The following is a 24,647-nucleotide window of genomic DNA, read 5'->3' as shown; positions in this document are numbered from 1 at the left end:
AAGGAGTTACTTTATCGGCAAGCTCTTTCTGCCAAAATAACCATGATGTATTATGTGTAAGATTATAGCCTAAATAGGTTAAATGACTGACTAGATGGATTTCAGCTAAATCAATCGTCCATCAAAATTTTCACTTTTTTTTCTTGTTTGAAGATAAAATTATGATATTGGAAATTGTTTATAGTACAGTATTTTGAAAAACATTCCAGTTTGTTCTGAAGCCCTGCGTGCGTTCGATCTAGGAGGACATCATCGGCATACACTAGCCATGATAGATGTAAGTCGCCTATTCGTACTGAAAAGGATTTATTAGGATTCCAGATGTTCCCAATGTCAGACAGATAGAGATTAAAAAGTACTGCTGCCAGGTTGCAACCCTGTTTGTCTCCGATGGAGGTTGGGATTGCTTCCGTCAGAAAACCTTCATTGGAGATTCTTACTTTAAAGTTGGTGTTATGATGAACTAGGGAAATAAGTGCAACCAACTAAGGGGGAAATTTATATTCCAACATCTTTAGCCAAAGTCTGCCTCTGATAACACATTCAAAGGCAGAAGAAAGGTCTAATGAGGCAATAAAGATGGGCCCATGAGTGGAAGATTGAGCAGCAGCGTGAGCTAATATTGTTGCATTGAGTTGGGTACCCATGGATTTTCGGAACCCGTTTTGTGCTTTGTTAAGGATGGAATTTGTTATAAAAGTTTTGACCTCACCCAGTAACAGCAGCCCAACACTTCAGCTGCAACGCCAATGAGCACAATAGGGCGAAAGTTCAAGGGATCATTCAGAGGGCCCTTTTTGTGAAGAGGAATGATAATAGAAGTGACCCATGAGTCTGGGAATTACTTGGTTTTAAAGACAATTTGGAAGCTCCTTAAGAAAATAATTGCCCAAAATTGAGGATCATCTTTTACCACACATGGAGGTAGACCATCAGGGCCTGCGCATTTCGATGACTTAAGTTAGTTGATAGCAAGCACACTATGGTAGTCCAAGGGCAGTTAGATGGAATCATGAGCAATAAGTTTGAAGTGTCAAACAGAGAACCTAGACGGAAGAGAGTATTTAGCTTCATAAAATTTAGCCTAGGTGGTACCATCGATAGACGAATCTGAAGAGTCGCGGACAATCCCATTTACGGAACGTAGAATTCGCAAAATGTCTAATGTTGTAAGTACAGATGTAGCTAACCATTTTTTGATTTATCACAAGCAAGGTTTGAAAGCAAATTTTTAGTTTCGTTTTTGAATTTGTTTTTTTGCAACACAACATTCCACACTGCCAAGGTGAAAATCACCTCTCTTTGGATGCCTTAATTCTACATTTTTTTTGTGGCAAGCTGGACAGAAAAGGAAGGATGTACAACACTTGTAGGCAAAATAGGTTTGAGTGTGGAGTCAGTGATTTAAGATGTACTTGGATCATGTTCAGATTCCATTTAAGAATTTTTTCAGAAGGGTTATGACGTTGATCACAATCCGGCCAAAGATCGCGATTCACTAAGAATGTTAGGCGTCGGCATGTAGAAGCATTCCAGTGAATCGAAAGTAGAGTTCTGTCAATTTCGACTAGTGCTAAAGTCTCGGTACATTCTGGAAATTTTCTACTGCAGTTGCAATAGTAGTGAATATCATGGCGTAATCAACCAATAGTAACAGGAAGCGACAATGGGGCAGAGTAAGCCCGATACATTTTTCAAGATCACAGTGTAATCAATAGTTGATTTAGAGACACCTCTCATCCACGTAAAATAATTTTGCAACGATGATGGAAAGATTCCAAATCAGTCCCAATCAGGAAAAAAAAAATAAAAAAAAATTGGGACCATTTTCTGCCGTAGGCAGAGGCGTGCCTGAGGTGACTGGACATGGTAGAGAATGGATCTAAAGCAGTGGTGGCATATAAAAAGTTAAGTCCCCTCCTAAAAGAATTTCCGCTTGAGGGTTATTTACGGTAAGTTCAATGAAGGTGTTAATGGCGGAATCAATAGACAGAGCAGCAGGGTTCCAGTAGAGTGAGATAAGAATAACATTTTTTAGTTTGTGGCTAGAAATGGTAAGGTCGATCATAATAAAAAGTGATGTGTTAAAATTATGGTTTACAGTAAACCGCAGGTTATTATTGAGCATTATGGCTGTCCCACTTGAGGGCCGACCTTGATTATTCTTGGTGGCTGGATTGTAGAAAGAGGTAAAGCCATCAAATTCAAAGTCTTTGGTGGACATGGTTTCCTGAATGAATAAGATTGATGGTAGTGGCTGGAAGCCCCTTATGAGAAACCATGATTTCAAATTTTTCAAACGCAACAGTTCCATGACCCAATTATTAATTCATTACATTATGAGGACTGCAATGAGGAATTTGAGGATGCCGCTTTTGAGAGAGGTAATACACCTAATAATCCATTTAAGGCAGTTGTCAAGGAGGCTAATTGTGCCAAGATTTCGCAGTTGTCGTTCTGAGTGACAGAGGAGGGCACAGTTTCCTTTTGACGGGAAACTATTACAGGTGGAATGAACTCAAGAAAGTCCATCGCTTTTTCTATTGAAAAGGAATGCATGTAATTCAAGCCCCAAAAATACCAAATCTGATTTGAACTCCCACAGTAGTTTTGCAATGATTGGAATTTGGACTTGACAGAGCATGCGGTTATTCTTGATATTTGCAAGTTTGATCAATTCTACATCTTGCGTTACAAGAATACGAAGAGAGGGAATTTTGTACAGAGTATTCATTAGGACGGTGCGATTAACCCGGGAGGTACCCTTTACCTGTGCATTGCTAATCCAGCCAATTGTACATTGCATTTCTGGGGGAATTTCTAGAAATGGAAGGTTTCATTATGTATTACCAGAGGAAAAGTGGGCAAAATAGGTACTTCCAACCTCAAGTCTTTTTCCGAATCCTGGTCTTGAGCAAGTAATACCCGAGGGCCTTTTGGAGGATTGCGACCTAGGATATCACCACAAGCAAGTGCATTGTTACTCTGTTGTAAAGAAGGTGCATTAAGCATGGATGTTGCTTGTCTGGACGCTTCCTTGGTAGTTGCAAGCAAAGGTGGAGAATGAATCAAAGCCTGAACAAGAGGCGCAGGGGGAATAGGCCCTACACTGTGTGGAATCGAAGGTGCACCAGGAGCAAATTAACAGGGTTTTTTATTTTGTGCAATTGGAAAGTATGTATTCATATTTGAATGTTCGGAATGAGACATATCAGAAGAGATCGAAGGCACACCAGGCTTGCATATTTCACCTTTTTCTGTAGTGATTTGATGTGCTTTTTTACTTTCTTCGTTTAGTTGGCTCAGATTTAAGAGTTGTTCCTCAGTAGCTTTGGCAACCTCTTGCTCTGAGCCAACAGATAAAGCCTGAGACATATGTGAGCTGTTAGACGAGTTGGTGTTATTTTTTTGCTCTATGTTTTCTTTTACTAGCCTTCTGAAATGCTTTTTTAGTCCTTCTTGAAGTATGATATCTTTGAGGCTGTGGATGCTAGTACAAGATGTTCAGCAGTTGGGGCAGATCCTGTCTGTTTTCTCCAAGATCAATAAGAGGGTAAAGACTGTCAGGTGACTGTTTTTAAGGGGTATTCTCCAGATTCATTTTGGAAAAAGGTGGGAGGAACTAGTTTAGCATTAAATAGAATTTGTTCCACCTGTAACAATCTTTCATGCTGCAATTTGGCAACAGAAACCAGATCAATGGGAGGTGACACAGTCGTAACTTAATCAACACAGGCGTTTGAGGACAATACTGAAGCAAGAGAGGTGGGAATTCCTTTTGCTAGCAAAATGTCATCCCTTGTTTGCGTTCCCTGTGAGTGTACAACCAAGAAAGGAGAGGCGGCGGACAAGGTTTTATTTATGATAGTTGCAGCACGCTCATGACAAGTTGTGTGAAAGTTTTGACAGGCTTCTTGAGCCAGAATATACCCATCAATTTTGGCCAATTTCTCAGTATTAAGGATCAATTTCTCCCGCATATCTTTTAGCAAGTGATGGGTAAATCCATGCCCTTTGTCCAAGACGTTTAAAATCCTGGAGAGTACAGGGAATGTGTGAAGCCCGTGTTCCTTAGCATGCATGGAGTGGCCCTCGAAGTATGGAGGACACAGGGGAATAAGATATAGTCGGGTTTGGTGGAGTATCTTCAAGAGTGTGCTTGGAAGGTGGATGGGCATTTTCTGCGGGTTGTAGAAGTACATTTTTGCGAGGAAATAATTCCCTTACAGGAGAACTGGCAAGCTTATTGGCACCAAAGAAAGCAATAGGCTTGCTGCAGTTGGCATGTGCGTTGGACAAAGGTGGTAAAGGACGTGGTGCCAGATGGAAATGCACCTGCTCGCGAAATGCACTCGCAGAGGCGGCCGGGGTGGAGGGACCAAGTGAGAGACTAATTCATCATTCAAGTGCCGCAATTACCCCTGGGGCAAGCATAGATGCATCTGAGAGGGGTGCAAATGAAATATATGGACCTTCAGAGTTTACATCATCATTAACAATCCCCAAGGCTGTTGCCTTAAATTTCACTGCAGAGTCATTTGCAGCCTTTAAAGTGAAGGGTGTTAATGGAAAGGACTCTTTCACTGTCTCTGGAACAGTAATTTGGGGAATGGGAAGGACCAAAGGTAAATTTTGTTCAGGAACAGCACATTCATCTTCTTGGACTGATACCGAGAGTAAATACTTTTGTCCTGTCCCCAAGGATTGCCTGGATTCCTCATTTTTACGAGGCATTTTATTTACAGGCATCTTCTTTGGGGAATCACAAATTAGTTTACCGTTCCTCAAAGTGGATTCCATGAATAGATATATATAGCAGTACTGTTAATGATGTGGGCGAAAACAGTACATTATATTTCCCCACAGTGCAATAGAATTTACTTTATACTCACAAGTGCGCACGCAGTAAAGTGGCAGCTGAAAAAGTAATATATATTAGTATACATCAGCAATTGCCAGCAGGTGTATAGCGATTCGCAATTACTAATTCACACTTCTCCACACACACACACAGCCGAACTACTCTGTAGACCACTTTAAATGCGCAGGGTGTTTACATTACTAGTAAGAACACCACTTAAGAGGAGTGGCCCGCAGGCTGCACCTCGCACAATTATCCCCCAGTCCGCAGTCCCAGCTCCGGGTTTAGTCTGCTGCCTGATTGCTGGCAACTGGGCAAGAATATTTTCCCTCTTTTTTTTCCTTTTTTTGACTTGCAACAGAAATTCAAATAAATAAATAAATCTCAAGAAGCAAATGTGAGTAACAGTTACACAATGGAGAGTTCGCACAGAAAGAGCTATGGAGCGGGATCAAGAAGGCTCCGCAGTTTCCCACTATATGGATTACACAGAACACAACCGCTCGTAAGTTTTCAAAGGCAGAAATTCACAGAGGGATCAAAGAGAAAAGTCTCTGCAGTCTCCCACTATGATTAGCCGTTCAGTACACCGCCATTCGGAAGGACAGGACCTAATGAGCAGGATCAAAGAGACGCCGCTCTGCAGTCTCCCGCTGACATATGCACCTGGATTGCTCTGCCACAATATCCGACCTTCGATCACGTTCACTACTATGTTAAATCAAAACGACAGCAGTGCGGACTCCAGCGGCTTCCATTTTTCACAGTGCAGCCCCCCCACCCCCTTATTTTTTTCACCTGCAAGGAAATCTTCGGATCAACAGGGGGGGCTTCCAATATAGGTTTGTAAACAGTCACTCGCAGATAAGTAGGTCTGTTTTAGTAAGTTATTTCACAGTTATTTCAAAGTCACAAAGTTGGCTGTGGTGACTAGGTGAATGCAGGATTAGTAAATCGTATTTCTTCACAAAAGGGCCAAAGCGCAAGGACAGTACCTTATCCTTCTCCGTCCCCCAACAAACCACTTTCTTCCCACTTCCACTCCGCCTAGTGTTTTGTAAAGGTGTGCACAGAACTCCAGGTTGCCGCTTTGCAAATGGACTCAAGGGGAACATTTGCAATTAATGCTATGGAAGCCCCAGTGCCTCGAGCAGAACGTGCTCTAGGCTTGAAGGGCAGTTCTCTTAGCAAGAGTAGCAGAGTGTGATGCATTTGACAATCCACATAGAGATAGTGGATTTGGAGACCGCATCTCCTCTTCCTGCTGCCACTGAAACGAAAAACTGATTAGTCTTAGTGGTTGAGTTATTTCCATGTAGAACATGACTGCTCTGCGTACATCAAGTGTGTGCAGGCTTCTTTCTCCCATGCTTGAAGGGTTTTCAAAGAAGGTTGGTAGTTCTATAGATTGGCTCACATGGAACTTAGAAATGAATTTAGGCGCAAACCTGGGTTTGTAGTTTGTAGTTCACTGACTCTCCCCTAATGGAGGTAATTGCTATTAAAAAGCAGTGAGATCTAAGACTCGCTTTTTGCATGGGCTCAAAGGGAGGCTCCATAAATCTAGTCACCACATTTAGGTCCCATCTCCTCCTATGAAAGCCTTAATAACTGGTATCTTCCACCACGACACTCTTGTGATGTAGTGTAGGCTGAAAGCACAGCTTAGTGAACTTTTAGAGTTAAAGACCAGGCCTGAGTCAAGTAAATGAGTTGGGTACAAAACAATGTGTGTGGGAGAGCAGTTAATCGGGTTAATGCTCTTTGAGTTGCACCAGATGACAAACCGTTTCCACTAACTGGAATAGCAATAGCGAATGTTTGGTTTTTCTTGCCTCGGAGTACGCCCATACATCTCTGAGGGAGCAGCAGGTGCCCAAACTATGTCCTCAGGAGCCAGGCTGCTAAGTTCCATGTCTGCGGGCATGGTTGAAGCGTCTCCCCTTTGCTTTGCGACAACATGTTGTACGGGCAAGGCAGTTTCACTGGAGGAGATGGGGACATGGGTTGGTGAGCCACCAGTATCATTGTGACTGGTTCCTGGTCCATCTTGTTGCGAAAGGGATGTTGGGGGGGGCAGGGGGGGTGGGATGGAGTAAACACATTTCCCTGACCATGTTATCTAGAGTCTGTTCCCCTTGGAATGGTTCTGGGGGTACCTGGAGGTGTAATCTTGGCATGGAGTGTTCTCCAGAGTTGCAAACAAATCGATCTCTGGGAAGCCCCATTCTGCGAAAACGTTGGAGACAATGTCTTCATGTAATCGCCATTCGTACTCCATGGTCAACGGGAAATATCTGCCAAATACGTCTGCTAGAAGATAGAGTTCCCCTGGAACATGTGATAACAGGAACATGTTGCGTTTGAGAGCCCACTTCCAAATGTTCTGTGACAGTTGGACAGCCATGGAGAGCGAGTGCCCCCTTGTTTGTTCAGATAGTACATGGCTGTGGTGCTGTCTGAGGATCAGGACTGTCCTTCCCTGCAGTTGTGTCTGGAAAGCTTTTAGTGCTTTGAACACTGCCAACGTTCCAACAGGTTTATGTGGTTGGATGCTATGTCTGACGACCAAACTCATTGTGCGCTGTTTGTTGAAGCAGGTGAGCTCCCCACCCTGTGAGACATGCATCTGTAGTTAGAGTGGCTTCCACTGCGGGGGTGGTGAAGGATGTCTCCTTCAAAAGGTTGTCCCTCGACCACCACTGCAGCGAGAGGACGAGGGCTGGCGAGACAACCACTAGATCGTCCCATCGTCCGCTGGCCTGACGCCACTGGCTGTTGAGCCTCTCCTGCATTGGGCGCAAGCGCACATGAGGAACCAAGTAAATACATGACGCCATCATTCCTAACAGTTGCATAGCCTTGCGTACCGTCACCTCTCGACTGGCTATATACTGAGGTATTTGAAACAGCATGTTTTGGAACCTCTCGTTGGAGGGGAAGCCGAGGCCGTCCTTTGTTTGAATTAGAGCCCCTAGGAACTGCTTGACCTGACTGGGGTCTAGGCTGAATTTTTTCTCGTTGATCGAGAATCCCAGACTGAATAAAAGATCCATCGTCTTTTGGGTATTTGGCAAACAGGTTTCGTAAGAGTCCCCGTTATGAGCCAGTCGTCGAGGTAAGGATAGACCGGGATGGATTGCCTGTGCAGATGTGCTGCTGCTGCCACTGCTAGTACTTTTGTAAATATCCTTGGTGCAGATGCTATGCCGAAGGGTAGTACCTTGAACTGATAATGCTCATCTTGTATCATAAATCGGAGGTATTTTCTGTGCGCTGGAAACATTGAAATATGAAAGTATGCATCTTTCATGTCCAGTGTTGATAGCAGGGGAATTACTTCCTGCAGAGAGACCATGCAGAACTTTTGTGGCTTTACAAATGTGTTCACTGGGTGCAGATCTAATACAGGGCACCTGGTTAGATCGTTTTTGGGTACAAGGAAGTACACTGAATACATGCCTTCTTTTACCTGCGACAGAGGTACGATTTCCATGGCTCCCTTTTCTTGTAGTGTCTCGACTTCCTGAAGAAGGATGCAAAGATGGTCTGGCGTCAGTCTTCTTGCTCGTGGAGGTCTGAATGTTGGGGACCAGTTGAACTCTATCCAGAACCATTGGGCCACGGTCTTTAGCACCCACTGGTCTGTAGTTATCCCCTCCCATGCCTGAAGGAACAATGTTAACTGGGCCCTGACCGGGGAGGCATGAGGGGACCAGAATCTTTGGGTCATTTTGAACCCGAGTCCGGGGAGCCTCTGGGGGGTAGAGTGCCAGCCCCATCCTTTCCCACGACGCTGACCCCTCTGGGGATACGGGGTGGTGTATCCGCTGGTTCCCTGTGGAGAGGACCAATTGTTTCCCGAGGTGTACTGTTGTTGAGGGAAGCGTTGGCCACGAAAAAGCAGTCTGGCCCCAGATCCTCTTCTTGTAGAGGGTCTTTGTGTAATTTGGTCTAGTGTTTTCAGGGTGCCATGCTCCTTTTTTACAGTCTCAAGGGCCTCGTTGACCACTTTCCCAAACCGGTTGGATTCTTCCAAGGGTTTATTTATAAGTGACATGTGCGTCTCTCACTTCAACTCAGTTCCTTAGCCACGCATGTCTCTTCAGGAGTGTGCCCTGCGCCAGAGATCATCCAGCTTCGGCGGAATCCAAAGTGTTATGCTTTGGTTCGCTTTTCTGCCTTCTGTCACTGTGGCCAGGAGACTAGTTCGTAGTGGTTCGGTAAACCTCCTGTAGGCCTTCTTGTAGCAAGGGCCACTGAGTGTCCGTGTAGCTGGCCAATAAGGTGGTATTGTTGGCAATACATGTTGAAAAAGCTGTTACAGCCGCAACCCTCTTCCCAAAGGCGTAAAGTCTTTTACCTTCTTTATCAGGGAGTGCCTCGCCGGTTGACAGAGGGACCCTTGCTATTTTTCTTGTAGTGGTCACCACCAGAGAGTCTGGGTTGGTGTGACCTCTGATATAAAGGGGGTCTGAGGGAGAAGGACGAATGCTTTTCTATCCTCGGATTCACACCTCTTGTAAGAGCAGGTGTTAATAAGGAGGGAGCCAGACGTTTTTTTAATTGAATTGAGAGGAATAGCCTGGCTGGCCAGTAGCTTCTCTTTGAGGAGGACCTCCACAAAGGCAGCGTCATCTGTGGTGATTTTAAAGTGTTCAGCTGCTTTGCGCAACGTGATGTTAAACGTCAATTGATCATCCATTGGCGAGGGTCGTTCTAGTGGGAGTGTTCTGGGGGGGGGGGGAATCTAAACAAAGGGCATCAGGATCTGGAGATTGCCATGGCTGAGGGTCACCCATATCTGGTCCACCCCCCCCCCCCCCCCAACTCTATGGGATCATGCATGTCCTCAGGATTGTTGAATTAATCTTCATCCTGAGTGCCTGCAGGAGTCTCCTCAGTGAGGTCATAGGTGTATATATCCTCTTCCTGAGAGGGGTCAAAGAGACTTGGGAATTTTGGCACAGGGTCGAAAGGGCTCTCCTCTCGTGGTCTTCTGGCCGTGGGTTGCTCTGAATGGGTAACAAACCTGTCCAGTCTCTCCATACAATTTTCAATCTTCTCTCTAGTCCATACAGAAGACCTAGAATGGTGGAAAAGGGTCTGGAAAACGTTCTTCTGTCGTACAACGTCAAGATTTTTGTCCCAATGTCGAAGACATCCCATCCCTGCCCTCTGAAAACTCTTCCAGGGGGAATGACCTAGGTGGGGCGTCCCTGTGCCTTTCTTCGGTTTAGGGAGGGTTACGGTACTCCCTTTAGGCTATCCTTGGATCTCAACAGATCCTTGGCCTCTTCCTTAGGCCTTGAAAAATCTCTAGAATGCTGTTTGTGAATCGGCATAAATAATTCTCACTAAGCTGTCAGCGACATCCTCCGCAGACAGGGGAGGTGTGTGTGGGGGGGGAGGAGTAGGTGCATAGCCTCGGCCTGCGATTGTGAAGGAGAATTTTTCGGAGCCAGGGCCTCGTCTTCGGGGAAAGCCTTCGTCGGAGCCAGAACCCTGTTGTCGCCGGATGCCTTCTTGTTATGCGTCTCGACGGAACCCGGGATATTAGAGATAGAAAGCTTTGTTCTTTTTGCCCGGTCGGTAGGCACATATGCGGCTGTGGGGAGGGCTGCCAATCCTGACGGTTGGCGGGTGCCGCCGGAACTTCCGGTGTACCCGTTGGCGCTGAAGTCTTCGACTTGACCAAAGATTTACTTGTGGTTGTATGCTTAGTGCTATGTAAATGTTTGTCTGTCGCTGGGGTGTACATTTCCCTATAGCAGTGCCTGAGCCGTGCCTGGCGGGGCCAGGGACAGATGATGCAGAGTGGGAACGCTCCGTCGATAGGTCAACGACCTCCGGGTCGGAGGTCTGTTCATCACTATTGCTGTCATCACATTTGGTGGCTGCGGTAGTGGGAGAAAACTCTGCCTTCGACATCCTGTAGCCTGGCCAACCCTTGACTTTGTGCTCCTTTAATGTCTTAGGACGGAGGAGTTTACAAGCTGTGCAATCTACTTCGTTGTGATCGAGGGGCAAGCAACGGTTACACCATTTATGCTCATCTCTCCAAAGAAATTTGCCTTCGCAAATGGGGCAAAACCTAAATGGAGTCCTCGCCATAGCTGAGGATGGGTATAGTGATGGAAGACCAAAAGATAGAGGAAGGAAAGGTATGCTCAGATTGTACAGAAATGTCCACCCAGACCCCACTCTCCCTACTGTAAAGTAGGAAGGAAGGCCCGGCCACGTGGTCGGCAGCGCCGACTGGATCACCATCCGTCAAAGTTTTGATGGTTTTCAGCGGAGATCTGCAACAGCCGTCGAAATAAGGGACGGAAGGGTGATCTAAAGTATTTTAACAACTATTGTTGTAGGTCAAAGGGACAATAATCAATGTCTGACTAGCTCCGCATAAGGCGATCAGTATGCGGGGTGGAAAAAATAATTTGAGGGACCGACGCATGAGGGATCTTGGGTACACTACACGTCACGTAGGGACAGTGTTACAGGAACGCCCATGTTGACATCCCCTTGCGATTCTCGAATGACAAGATTCAATACTCCGCGGTTAACACTGGATGTCAGACCATATGCACAGCATATGATTCTAAGAAGATCAACAAGCATCAGAAACCATTGGTATGATCCCAAAGCGCTTGTGGGTTGAACGCCCTTGGGGTCCGCAGTGCAGGTAAGTGGCGCAAGCTGATGTAGTCCATAGTGCTTGGGTACAGTGTTAGCCTGGGTGGTTGGTGCGCTGGTAGCCACCTTCTAATATAAGAATTGGTGCAGTGATTGTGAGTTCCGTGGAATGTGAGCAGCAAGGAGGTGGTCACCGAGTCTGCATTCTGGCAGCCAATGGCCTGTGTAGGAAGTTTAATTACAAGTTACTCACCGTAGTGACCAACTTACTCTTAGTCCCCTTTCCTCCATACTGCATGGACGTCCCTCGCGAGGGACGGGAGACAACCCTTTTCACCAGAAAAAACCTCCCCCTTTAAATTTAGAGGCGCGCGGGGGTGCTGCCCTGACTCCGCCGCCACACCACAGTCCCCATAGATGTGTCGACAATAGATTTAACATTGCCTAATGACACCAGCTTTATTAGGGGGGGGGGAGGGGTTAGTGGGATGTATGGAGGAAAGGTGACTAAGGACGTTAGTCACTACGGTGAGTAATACTCTTGCGTCCCGTCCCCTTTCCTCCATACTGCATGGGCGATTACAACTGAGTGTAGCCCCAGCGTGGAGAGAAGACCCTCCTTAAGCAAACAGGTTCCTAAGAACCGCCTGTTCAAAAGCAGCATCTGGTTTAGAGCCGGTAACCAAACAGCAATGCTTGCAGAAAGCCGAAGGGATCGCCCATTGGCCGCCCTGCTTATGACTTGCCAGGGGAAATGCTGCTGGAAAGCAATGGCCATTGCCTTGACTGACCGCGTGGGCGTGCATGTTAGCAGTCAGTGGCTTGCACTGTCCCTCGTTGGCTTCTTTGATGGCCGAGACCATCCAACAGGCTATGGAGGGCTGATACCCCAGTCTTGATCCTCGAAGAGGAGTCCCGGACTTGCGGAAACCCTTGGTCCTGTTAAGGTAGAATTTCAGGGCATGTTCAGATGGAATGTAGCACTTTAGGTAGGAATGCTGGGTGCGTCCATAGGACTAACTTGTCCTTGTGAAACGTAGTCTATGGCTCTGAGGCTTATAGCGCCTGGATTTCGCCGATTCTGCAAGTCGAGCTGAGGCTGACTAACAAGGCAGTCTTAATGGTGACCAGCCCGACGTCTGCGGACACCATTGGTTCGAATGGTTTGTGTGCCAGGGCACCCAAGTCTATGTTGAGGTCCCACGCAGAGTGCGGCCTCTTGATGGGCTAGTAGAGCCTGGCAAGACCTGTCAAATTTCTCTTGACAATTGGGTTGGAAGAGGAAAAACTCCTCCTCCGAGTTACTGTATGCCCCAATTGCTACCAGGTAGGTGCGGCAAGTGTCCACCTGCATGCCTGAATCGGCGAGATGTGCCAAAAAGGAGAGCACATCATCCAGGGACCATGTCAGAGGGTCTGAGCCCTTAGAGTCTGCCCAGTGACAGAACCTGGTCCAATTGCTTTTATACTGGGCCCTGGTAGATTGGTATCTAGACTTTCCATTGAAAATTGATTAACCTAATTCATTTCCATCGAATTTTTCTCATTGAAAATACTTCATTTAATAAAATTTGTTGGATATTCAATGGATTTTTTAAATTTAAGGGCAAGGGCTAGGTGGGGTGCCTGGGGTGGGAACCCCCCCCCCCCCCAAAAAACAACAAAAAAAAAATGAAGCTGGCCTGTGCCGAAATATTTTAAAGATTTGAACAAAGGACAGCTCCATGTAACGTTTTAAGGTGAAAAATAAATGCATCCAAATGCTATCTTTAACATTTAAAAGTACATATCCATTGATACTTGTGTAATATACATACACATATATATACATACACATATATATACACACACACACACACACACACACACACATGTTAAAGATAGCATTTCAATGGATTTGCATTCGATCCATTTCCATCGATGGATTTGCTTTTCGATCCATTTGTATGCGTTCAAAAGGCCATAAACTGGTAGATTTGCTCCTGGCGCCCTGTAGGATTTCTAGATTAGCCTGAGAAGCTGATGTCCTAGCGTGACCTGTTCAGGAACCATGCTGCGAGGGATAATTTCTCTGGTGCGGGGTGGATGAGCCTGCCTACCTGCTGCGCCAGATGATGTGCTGGGCCAGTCGGCAGGTGAATGGAAGGCCTCTGCGAGAGGCTGAGCAGCTCCGAAAACCATAGCCTGGCTGGCCAGCATGCAGCTATTAGGATGATGCTGAGGAGGCGAGACTCCTTGATCTTGCAGATCACCCTGTGAATTAGGGGAGTGGGCGGAAAGGCGTATGCAGTCATTCCGTCCCATCTGATCTGAAAGACATCACCCAGGGAGCATGGGCCCTGACCCTGCCAGGAGGCGAACAGTTGGAACGTCTTGTTGCCCCAGGAGGCAAAGAGGTCCACCTGAGGGTGACCCCATTTGCCAAAGATCTCCTGCAGCACTAGGTCGTTCCAACTGCCACTTGTAGTTGTCCGCTCCCAGTCTGCCGATCCAGTCTGCCTACAGATTGGATTCCCCGGCTGGTGGACCGCCCTGAGGCAGATCTCCAGGGCCCACTCCCACATACCGACTGCCAGCCTGCACGGGGGGGCGGGGGCGGAGGTCTGGTACATCCCTGCTGGTTGACGTAGAACACGCTGGTCGAATTGTCCGAATGAGGATCACCTTTCTCTCGATAACCGGAAGGAAGGCTCTGTGTGCCAGCCAGATGGCCCTCAATTCCAGCCAAATGATGTGGTACTCCTGCCGGGCCCAGGTACCATGGACGCCGTAGTTGTCCAGGGTGGCCCCAACTCTCGAGAGGGGAGTCCGTGGTGATGGTGACCTGTGGTGTAGGTTGCTGGAAAGGCGTGCCTGCCCGCAGGTTGCAGTCCCTGGACCATCATGTGAGGTCCAGGTGAAGCGACAGAGGAACGTTGACCATCTGACTTATGGCCCTGTTCCTGGTCCAAACAGGGCCATAAGGGAGAGGGGGTTGAAGATGCACACCACTAATTTAGATATCAAAAGTAAGTGATATTTTAAGGCCAAATGTGGCTAACTTAAGGGTGCGGGGGAGGAAAAGTGGCCCAGGCACAGGGCTACCTAGATAAACAAAGGAAGGAAAAAGAGGATCCAAACTGGAACGCTCCCGTCCCCTGCACACCGTAATGATGCGTCTGAACGACGCCTTAATCACAATATCAATGAGTTTACAGTCTAAGAATATATTTCTACGAATTTCAATGGAAAAGTACAAAGTTAAATTCTAATTGAATGATGACATCCATTCTTTGAATGTGCTAAACAAGTGACGCTTTATTCCAAGCATAGGAGACAGAGGATTCAGTTCTTTGAACGGTGGCTGACACGTTTCGAGAAGTAATTTCTCTTCTTCATGAGCCTGTAGTCTTGTGCAAGAGCTGAATGTCAAAAAAAATATGGAGAAAGGATCAGGATTGCGTTGTTGCCAATTAATTGCCACAGTGTCTAATATTTAGTATCATACAGTCAAGTTATCCAGTGAGGGTACATATGTCTTATTCTCTTGTTCTTTCAGTTAAAGAATCCAAAAACCCAAACATCGGGATCATGAAAACAAATCTTTACATTTTCCAAATAATTTATATCTAGAGCCACTTGCAACCAGTACCAAAAGTGAAATGTAAATTGAGGAAAGCTCCTCATACCTGGTTGGATGCTTCTGAATACAGCGTGGGTAGAAGCTTCAGCGTGTGCAGAAGTAAAGTGTAGGACGAAAGTTCTGATGCGCTTTCAGTATAAGGCAAATGCCCCACAAGCTGGAAATGAATGATACCGGTGCGCTATTATATATCCTGTCTTCAATAGAATGACAATCGGAGTATGTAATCACAAAGTAAACACTCACCCCGTCAATATAAAAAAGTAGCAACGGAGCGTAGCAGTGCTAGTAAGAGTGCCGTGGATGGCATGTCTTCACCAGTGGAAAGCGGGTCAGCTACTTGCGGTCGAGTCTGCAAGTAATTAAAATCTCTAGTGAGTGCTACTACGTGCGTATCTCGCTGGGGTATACAGGTAGGTTGGTGGATGGAGGCAAGTGATCGTGAGAGATTCAAGGTATTGTGGATGCACTTACCGAATCTGGCACGGTGTGGTCGGCAATTAATCCCAGTGCAGTACATCTCATGAAACTCAATGTAGTTCGTCTCGCGAGTCTCAGTTCCGAATGCGCTACATCCCCGTGGTGATAGTTGCTAGGAGGTGAACGCTTCCCGACTGGTGTAAGACCCTAGAGCGTGTCTCGAGCGTGTCTGCGGTCCGTGGAGTGTCAAAATGAATGACGGAATCCATGTGTTGTGAAACGTCAACCGGCGACGTCAGTTGTTGTGTATAGTGCGGCGGCCATATTAGAATGTAGGTGCCGTGTGGATATTCTGGTACGTGGAGTAATGCATGTAAACATAGGACGGCTATAGGCTGCCTTTCTTAGGGGTGAAGATATTTAAGGATGGTGGTGTACTGGTTGGGTGGCTGTGGATGTTCAAAAACAAGGATACATGGGTGTGTTGTCTGGTATATCGGATCCCTTAATGGTTGGAACAATTGTGAATGACAAGTCATGCATTTCTAGACAGGTAATCTACTATCTGTATGTTGTATCAACAGTTAAATGCTTCACAGATAAGGAGTCCCTGTATGTGAAGATACATAATATACATGCTGAGGTGCAGTGAATAAACAAGTTCTTAGAGTCCATTGGCATAAGAAGAATCAGCTGCCTGATTGTCACAGAGAGAAGGCGATCAATTGGAGAGTCCTATTCAAACAAAACATTTCAATGAGAATTCATCATTCAGGCCCTTGGGGAGCAGTGTATTCAATGTGTGAATCCAGTATTTTTCTCTACAAGAGAGTATAGATTGATAGCCCCCGCCTCTATAGGGTTTTTTGACTACTTCAAGAACTTGAAATTTAATTTGGGCCACTGTGTGGTTATTTTCCTTGAAGTGTCTCGAGAGTGGCGATTTCATGTTTTGACACCTAATGTTGGATTTATGCTCTGTGAGCCTTTCTTTGACTGATCTCGTTGTCTGGCCTACGTATAGCTTGCCACATGGGCATTTAATTGCATAAATCACTCCGGTGGACATGCAAGTAGCATAGTGACGTAATTTGATTTTTTTGCCTGTGCATGGGTGAATAATGTTGTTGCCTTTGGTTACATTGTTCCAGTGTGAGCAACAAAGGCAAGGGAAAGTGCCCATTTTCTTGGTCTGTAGGACCATTTGCTTGTCCTTTGGTGGCGTTTCTGCTCTAACTAGTTTATCTCTGAGATTCTTACCACGTCTAAAAGCGATCATGGGTGCTTTAGGGAATAGTTCCTTGAGTGTCTGATCATTGTGGAGGGTACTCCAGTGTTTCCTGCTATGTTTACATGCATTACTCCACGTACCAGAATATCCACACGGCACCTACATTCTAATATGGCCGCCGCGCTATACACAACAACTGACGTCGCCGGTTGACGTTTCACAACACATGGAGTCCGTCATTCATTACGACGCTCCACGGACCGCAGACACGCTCGAGGGTCTTACACCAGTCGGGAAGCGTCCACCTCCTAGCAGCTATCACCACGGGGATGTAGCGCATTCGGAACCGAGACTCACGAGACGAACTACATTTGAGTTTCATGAGACGTACTGCACTGGGATTAATTGCCGACCACACCGTGCCAGATTCGGTAAGTGCATCCACAATACCTTGAATCTCTCACTATCACTTACCTCCATCCACCAACCTACCTGTATACCCCAGCGAGATACGCACGTAGCACTCACTAGAGATTTTAATTACTTGCAGACTCGACCGCAAGTAGCTGACCCGCTTTCCGCTGGTGAAGACATGCCATCCACGGCACTCTCTTACTAGCACCGCTACGCTCCGTTGCTACTTTTTTATATTGACGGGGTGAGTGTTTACTTTGTGATTACATACTCAGATTGTCATTCTATTGAATACAGGATATATAATAGCGCACCGGTATCATTCATTTCCAGCTTGTGGGGCATTTGCCTTATACTGAAAGCGCATCAGAACTTTCGTCCTACACTTTACTTCTGCACACGCTGAAGCTTTTACCCACGCTGTATTCAGAAGCATCCAACCAGGTATGAGGAGCTTTCCTCACATCAATTTACATTTCACTATTGGCTCTGGATATAATTTATATTTGGAAAATGTAAAGATTTGTTTTCATGATCCCGATGTTTGGGTTTTTGGATTCTTTAACTGAAAGAACAAGAGAATAAGACGTATGTACCCTCACTGGATAACTTGACTGTATGATACTAAATATTAGACAGACTGTGGTAATTAATTGGGAACAACGCAATCCTGATTGTTCCTTTCTCCATATTTTTTTGAAATTCAGCTCTTGCACAAGACTACAGGCTCATGAAGAGGAGAAATTACTTAAAACGTGTCAGCCACCGTTCAAAGAACTGAATCCTCTGTGTTTTCCATGCTTGGAATAAAGCGTCACTTGTTTAGCACATTCAAAGAATGGATGTCATCATTCAATTAGAATTTAACTTTGTCCTTTTCCATTGAAATTCGTAGAAATATATTCTTAGACTGTAAACTCATTGATATTGTGATTAAGGCGTCGTTCAGACGCATCATTAAGGTGTGCAGGGGACGGGAGGGTTCCAGTTTGGATCCTCTTTTTCCTTCCTTTGTTCAAACAGGGCCATAAGTCAGATGGTCAAGTCAGAAACATTCTTGGAGCATGTGTCCCAAATGAGGCTCAAGGTGGTCAGACTCTGCATGGGCTGCAGCTGCGACTTCTTGAGGTTGAGTGAAACAACCAGCTTGTGCAGTGTGTTCATAAGAGCGTGGGGAGTAGGCTTCCGGAGATGTAGCCCTGACGAGCCAGTCGTCGAGGTACGGGTAGATGTGGTGGCCCTGCGGCCGGAGGAGTGCCGCCACAGAGTTCAGCCTGGTAAACACACTGGGGGCCGAGTTGAGGCCGAAATGAAGCACCTTATATTGGAAATGACAGCCCATGATACTGAATGGTAGAAAGGAACGATGCGGCTGCCAGATCAGGACGTGTAGGTGCGCGTCCTTCAGATCCAGGGGAGTACATCCAGTCTCCCCTGCACAATGTCTCTACAAAAATTCAAGATGGTTACGCCAGCTTTGATAGCAGAGGTAGGGAGAGGTTGAGGGTGGAAAGGTCAAGCACAACTCCAGTACGCCTGGTTCTTTGGAATGGCAAAAATCCTGGAGTAAAAGCCCAAGCCTCGCTGAGAGACCGACTTCCTCCATTGCCTGGCTCTCGAAGAGCAACCGGATTGCCACCAAAAGAGTTGCTTCCCAAACTGTGGAAGTGGAGGAGAGAAGGGAGGAGCGGCAGTACCCAGTGGAGACTACATAGAGGATCCTGGGGTCCGTGAAATTCTGGCACAAGAAAAGTGTGTGAAGAGCAAGCCTGCCCCCCACTGGAGACACGTGGAGTCGAAGGATGAGTCATGCCTTCCTTCCCCTCAGACTGGAGGACGACCTGAAAAAGCCCTTACCCCCACCCCCTTTTTGTTTGCGCCGATGCTGGGGCGGCGAACGGTCAGGCTGCCTGGACCTCTGTTCTTGGAAGCAGCAGATCCCTCCGTACGTATGCCCCTTCTCAAAGCGCTGCTGTGACTGGGTGTACAGTTTGGCCTTGGTCTTTGTAAGGATGGATAAAGACTGGTGTGCAGTCATTTTTTTGAACACATGTCGAAAAAAAAAAAGTTGAATTCTTTTTTTAAAAATTATATATTTATTTTGGGGTCTGGGAATAAAAAAGGGCTAAAATAAAAAAATAGAAAAAAAGGGGGTTGGGGGAACCCCCCGCCCCCATTTAAAAAAAAAACCTATTGAAAAAGAAATTCGACTTTTTTTTCAACATTTATTTTTCGAAAAAATGACTATGAACCATAAAGACTTGGCTGTTGAGAGCCGTTTTTCCTTTTATCCAGCTCATCGTCCGTTGTGGAGTGGAAGAGGTTACCCCCTTCCAACGGAAGATCTAATATGCGTCACTGGACATCCTGGTTGAATTTCATAATACAGAGCCAGGCCGTTCTCATGTCCATGGCAAAACAGATAGCACGGCCAGAGGTGTCAATGTGGGCCACGGAGGACTCCATGATGTCCTGCGCCACCATCTTGGCCTCCACCAATCCCGCCTTGAATCGCGATTGGCTCTGCGCCAGAAGCTCTGGGAGGAAACCCGCAATTTCCCACCAGGGCCTCTGGTTAACATCTGCCAGCATGGAATCCGCGTTTACTTGATGCAGGTGCAAGGACGCATTGGAATACAGCTTCTTCCCGTACGCCTTTAAGATCTTCTCCTTGCCCAGCAGCAACTCAGAGGAGGCGGCTGAGGCTTGGAGTAGAGAGATGCTGCAGCAATCACCGAGGAGTGTGGCTGAGGATGGGCCGATAGCAAGAGTGTATCCCCACTCCATCTACCTGTACTTGGCGTCCAGGTGTTTATTTACCAGCTGTGCCGAGTGGGGCTTCAGCCAACCCTTTTTGGCCAAGGTAAAAGCGTCCTCCTGCATTGGGATCCCTGCTCTGGCCACGGGACGTAGCGCGAGGACTTCTGCAAGAACCCCCTCTGCTGGTTGCTCGACCTTGGGTTGAGGAAGGCCCAAGTACTCTACCAGCCCTGCCAGACATTCGTGGAAAGCCTTGGCTGAAGATGGTGTGTCAGGGTCCTCCTCATCTGTGTCCACCTGTGGGTCCAGGGGGGGGGGGGGGGGGGGGGGGGGGGGGTCCAGGTTGGCGGGTGCTAGGAGCTGCAGGCTAAGGTGTGGAGACTGAATCCAGAGACTGCACAGCGGGCTGGTATGGAACCACCTGACCAATCAGTTGGGGGGGGGGGGGGGGCTGGAGCGGGCTGCTGAGGCTGAACAGGGACTGGAGCGGCCTGTACTGGGGCCTGCAGCGCCGGAGCCATTGGAGGCAGCAAGTCCCTGATGGCATCCTCGAGGATGACCCCCATCTGAGGAGACTTCATGATCCAGAGGAACTTTAAGAACTTCTGGGTAGCGGGTTGGTGCGTTTCCTGCCTACATGGATGCAGCGGGAACCTGCCTTGCGCAAAGGAAGGGTACACTGTAGGCCGAAAACCCGATTGATACCAGTCAGACACACGGTCCTCCACCTGCCTTCCCTGGAGGGGCGTCTGCTGGATGTCGATTTTCTATTTTGTCGAGCTGCCTTCCACGTGCCTGCATCGTTTTGCTCGGCTCACTGGGTCCCACCCCGTCCAGGACTCTTGGTGTGGATCACGGGGCCTACCCTGTTCAAGCAGAGGCCTGGTAAACGTTCACCCTCTGTGGATCTTCCGGTAGAACTGCGTAAAGGTGCCGGTACTAGGGTGTAGCACCTCAGGTGAAGACCCGGTAAAAACCTTCCGGTTCCTCAGCACTGTCACCGGGAGGATCTACTGACCTCTCGGCCTGGCAGCAGGTAGCCGATTCAGCCTTGGTACTTGTGCTGGTACCAGGACAAAGGCACTCCATCCCATGCGGGCGAGTCCTTGGGAAGGAATCTCTCTTGCGGGGTGCACTGGTAGAGAATGGCCCTAATGTGGGCTTAGATTGATGATAGACCAAGTCCTTCAGGTGGAAGAGCTCCCTCCACCTGGCCAGTCTGTTCTTCGGAGACCTAGAGTACAAGCTTGCCAGTCGTGGTCAGCGCCAAGGTACCGTAGGAAGAGGGCATAGGGGTCTTTAGTCGGGAAGAGCCTATCGCAGGATGGACACCCGCAGAACCCCGTTGTGCCGGGGAGGAGCGCGACGCCTAAGCACAGAGTACCTGAATGATAAAAAGACAAAAAAAGAGTATCTGCGACATAGAATTACATGGCTGAAACCAAACCCAGGAGTGCTGGTGAATTTGGCCCGTTCCAGTCGACATGGAAAAGGGGACCGAGGTGTGGCGCCGGAGGGCAGACTAAGGGCAGTGCATGCTGCCAGGGCTGCACCCCACGCGCCTCTAAATTTAAAGGAGTGGGAGCAGGTTTTTTGTGGTAAAAAAGGTTCCGTCTCCTGTCCCTTTCGAGGGACACCCATGCAGTATGGAGGAAAGGGGCGGGACGTAAGAGTATGTTTGGAGCTAGGCCGAAATCGATCAAGGGGCATAGCTGCGTTCGATTGTTGGTGTAAAGTTGAGTGAACATATAAGTATGAGTGATAGTGCTTACTGGTACGAGGCCTCCGACTCAGATTACTCTCGAAGGCTAACATGCATGCCATGATTGTTCATGACGTTTGTGGCAGAGGATCTTCGAGTCGGACTCTCTGGTGGGAGCGGGTAGGTTATGTTCGCTCAGTTGGCGGGTCCTTGGAATTTGTGACTTCGTTTTAGGCATCTAAAGGCCCATATTCGGGGTCCCTTGTCATGGTGTATGGCAGGTGGGTGACTCTTTTGCATGATTGAGTTTATAGATGTGAAGTCATATCGCAGCAAGGTGGGGGTGCCAGAGAGCAGAATGGGCAGTACGGCATAGATGTATTCAGCGTCAGGAGGATAGTTGGTAGCATGTAATGCTTTGTATATCAGGTGAGGGTGACATGATAAGGCTATGTTTGAAACATAGGGCTTTAGGGCCTGCAGTAGTGGGGAGGGGGGGATGGGAGTTGGAGTGCTTGCTTGTGGTAAGATGGTGATTAGGCTTGGTTATGGTGCCGAGCTATGGTCCCCATGATATATACAGACAGTCATCTTTGGTCTTAAAGCTTGGGTATGTCAGGTCTGGATGAGATTAGCAAGTCAGGGCGAAGTCGTCTGGCAACGATGCAGAGGATCAGTAGTGGCATGTCCTGGAGCCTGTTTGTCGCTTCAGTTGGCTTTTATTTTTATTTATTTGCATTTTTAAAGTGCTCACACAGCCCGGGGGCATTGAGGCGCCGTTACATAATTTTTTTGTTTTGTTGTCTTAGTTGCATATTTATAATGCACTTAAATATCCAGTTCTAAGAGTGGACCCGGGAATCGAACCTGTGTTGCTTTGTGTCGTCTTGTTTCCAAGGCGAGCATATTGCCACTGAGCTATTCTCACTGTCCGGACTGTTCCCATTCTGTGATGGTGTAATTATTGGCCAGGTTCTGAGGGCAGCAGTTGTTTTTCTAGGTACTGCCGAAATAAAAGTTCTGGTCAATGGTGGAATGTTTTGACAGTCCTACGCGGTCGCTTTCAATGATTAGGGAAAACGCCAGGTTTTTAATACTTTACGTAAGGCATGTGGTCCTTGTTGTGTCGAATGTGGGGAGGCAGAGAGTTTCATTGTGTTGGTGCCAGGGTAGACGCTGACCCTCCACTCCTGGCTGAGTTGGAGGGAGGAATCACTAATAGGAGGGCCATGCTAGATCTTAGGATGCGTGTTGGGAGGCAAGCATAATCTTTTCTTGTAGGTATGTTAGGCCGGTCTTGTGAACTGCTCGGTGGGTGATGCAAAGGGTTTTGAAAGTGGCCCTTCGACCAATAGAGAGTCAGTGAAGGGTGCAGAAAGCAGGCGAGATGTGGTCCCTTCGTCCCAGTGCAAGGAGGAGTCCCCTGTTCATCCAACAAGGGTTGCCTCCTAAACATCTAACCACTAGGTCAGAGTTAAGCAATCCATTAGAACAGTACTCTCGAATAGGCCAGGAATACAAACGACCAAAAGGAGAGACACCTGAGTAAACCAATGTCTTGGCACTTGCTTGAATTGTCTTGGTAGATATAAATAGAAGTTGGAGATGTCTCCAGCTAACACCATCCACAGGAGAGATTTTTAACATACCTAATCCCAGTTGGGGTGGATGATTCATAAGGGAACATTTCCTTTAGAATATCTTTATTGGACCTTCTTTCTTCGGTTGAGATTTTCTCCAAAACCTGTTGGGTAAAAAAAGAAAAATCAAAAGTATGTCTTAATGTCAATGGACTAAAGTACAAAAAAGCATACATCCCTGTGCTTATTATGAAAGAAAAATGCAGTCACCCAGTGCAGAATACATTAGAAAATGAGCTTTCCTGTGTGTTTTAACTGGTGTTGGAAGCGTAATAACTTTCAATTGGCTCTTTATTGGAATATCTTCCTGAAACCAGTACTTGGTTTCCTTCTACATGAAGAAATCAAATCATTTCACAAATACACAATTTGCACGCTTGTGCTATATACAGAGTATCAGACTACAGACAACAAACATGGCAACCTTAAGGCCATTCCAAATTGTTTTAACAATTAAACTCAATCTGCTAATTGAAAGGGGTGGGGTCTATTTTTTTAATTTTATTATCTATGGCAGGGTGCACAACTGATTTTGACAGAGGGCCGAAAGTACCTTACATGAGGGCTATAGTGGGCCGAAAAGTAAATGTGGGCGGGGCGTGGCAGGAGGCTTTTTAAACCCCTAATTTGTGTTAAACACATAGAAAAAGAATATGTTATTGAGGGGTAACGATTTTTATTTGCATTTCAAACTTACATTTTGTACTACACATTTTCCATGGTTATAATTTATTTCTATTTAGTCATTGTATCTCGTCTGTTTAATACATTAATTTATATTTTATTGACCCTAGATTGGACATTCCGTTATTTTGGACTGCTATAGTTTGCTGTTTGGGTTGCCCAAGAGGAGTATGGCCTTCGTTGAGTCAGGTTTCCTCAAAAAGCAAAGGATGTACATCTCCTAACTGTGCCCGTTTTAGCTTTATTATTGGGTTCACTCTTGGAGTGCAACACTATGCCCCATGGCTCCCTCAACCCCCAACCAAACACTATGCCCCATGGCCCCCTCACCCCCAACAAAACACTATGCCCCATGGCCCCCTCACCCCCAACCAAACACTATGCCCCATGGCCCCCTCACCCCCAACCAAACACTATGCCCCATGGCACCCTCACCCCCAACCAAACACTATGCCCCAAGGCACCCTCAACACCGAAGCAAACACTGACAGTTGTACCCCCCAACTCAGCACACACACAAACATGCACCCATACAGACCCAAACATTCATACACATCCGACACCCCCCCACCCCTGCATCTCAACATACACACAAAAAACATTCAAATACAAACATTCATACACATCCGACACCCCCGCATCTACACAAAAAACATTAAAATCCAAACATTCATACA

The 24,647-nt window shown here is 46.9% G+C and overlaps 1 protein-coding gene across 3 annotated transcripts in view; it reads right to left on the bottom strand.

Moving 5' to 3' along the window:
* The window catches only part of TMPO (thymopoietin), a 180,784-nt gene that overhangs the window by 26,323 nt on the left and 129,814 nt on the right, over positions 1-24,647 (bottom strand). For all 3 annotated transcript variants that reach the window (XM_069629428.1, XM_069629426.1, XM_069629427.1), the window contains one exon: positions 23,296-23,390. In XM_069629428.1, coding sequence (XP_069485529.1) covers positions 23,296-23,390 — 95 coding nt within the window. The remainder of the gene's footprint in view (positions 1-23,295; positions 23,391-24,647) is intronic.

Source organism: Ambystoma mexicanum, chromosome 12, assembly GCF_040938575.1.
Source record: "Ambystoma mexicanum isolate Mex_15411 chromosome 12, UKY_AmexF1_1, whole genome shotgun sequence".
Lineage (NCBI taxonomy): Eukaryota > Metazoa > Chordata > Amphibia > Caudata > Ambystomatidae > Ambystoma > Ambystoma mexicanum.
Note: the sequence above shows the minus strand (reverse complement) of the source record. Positions and strands in the feature narration are given on the sequence as shown.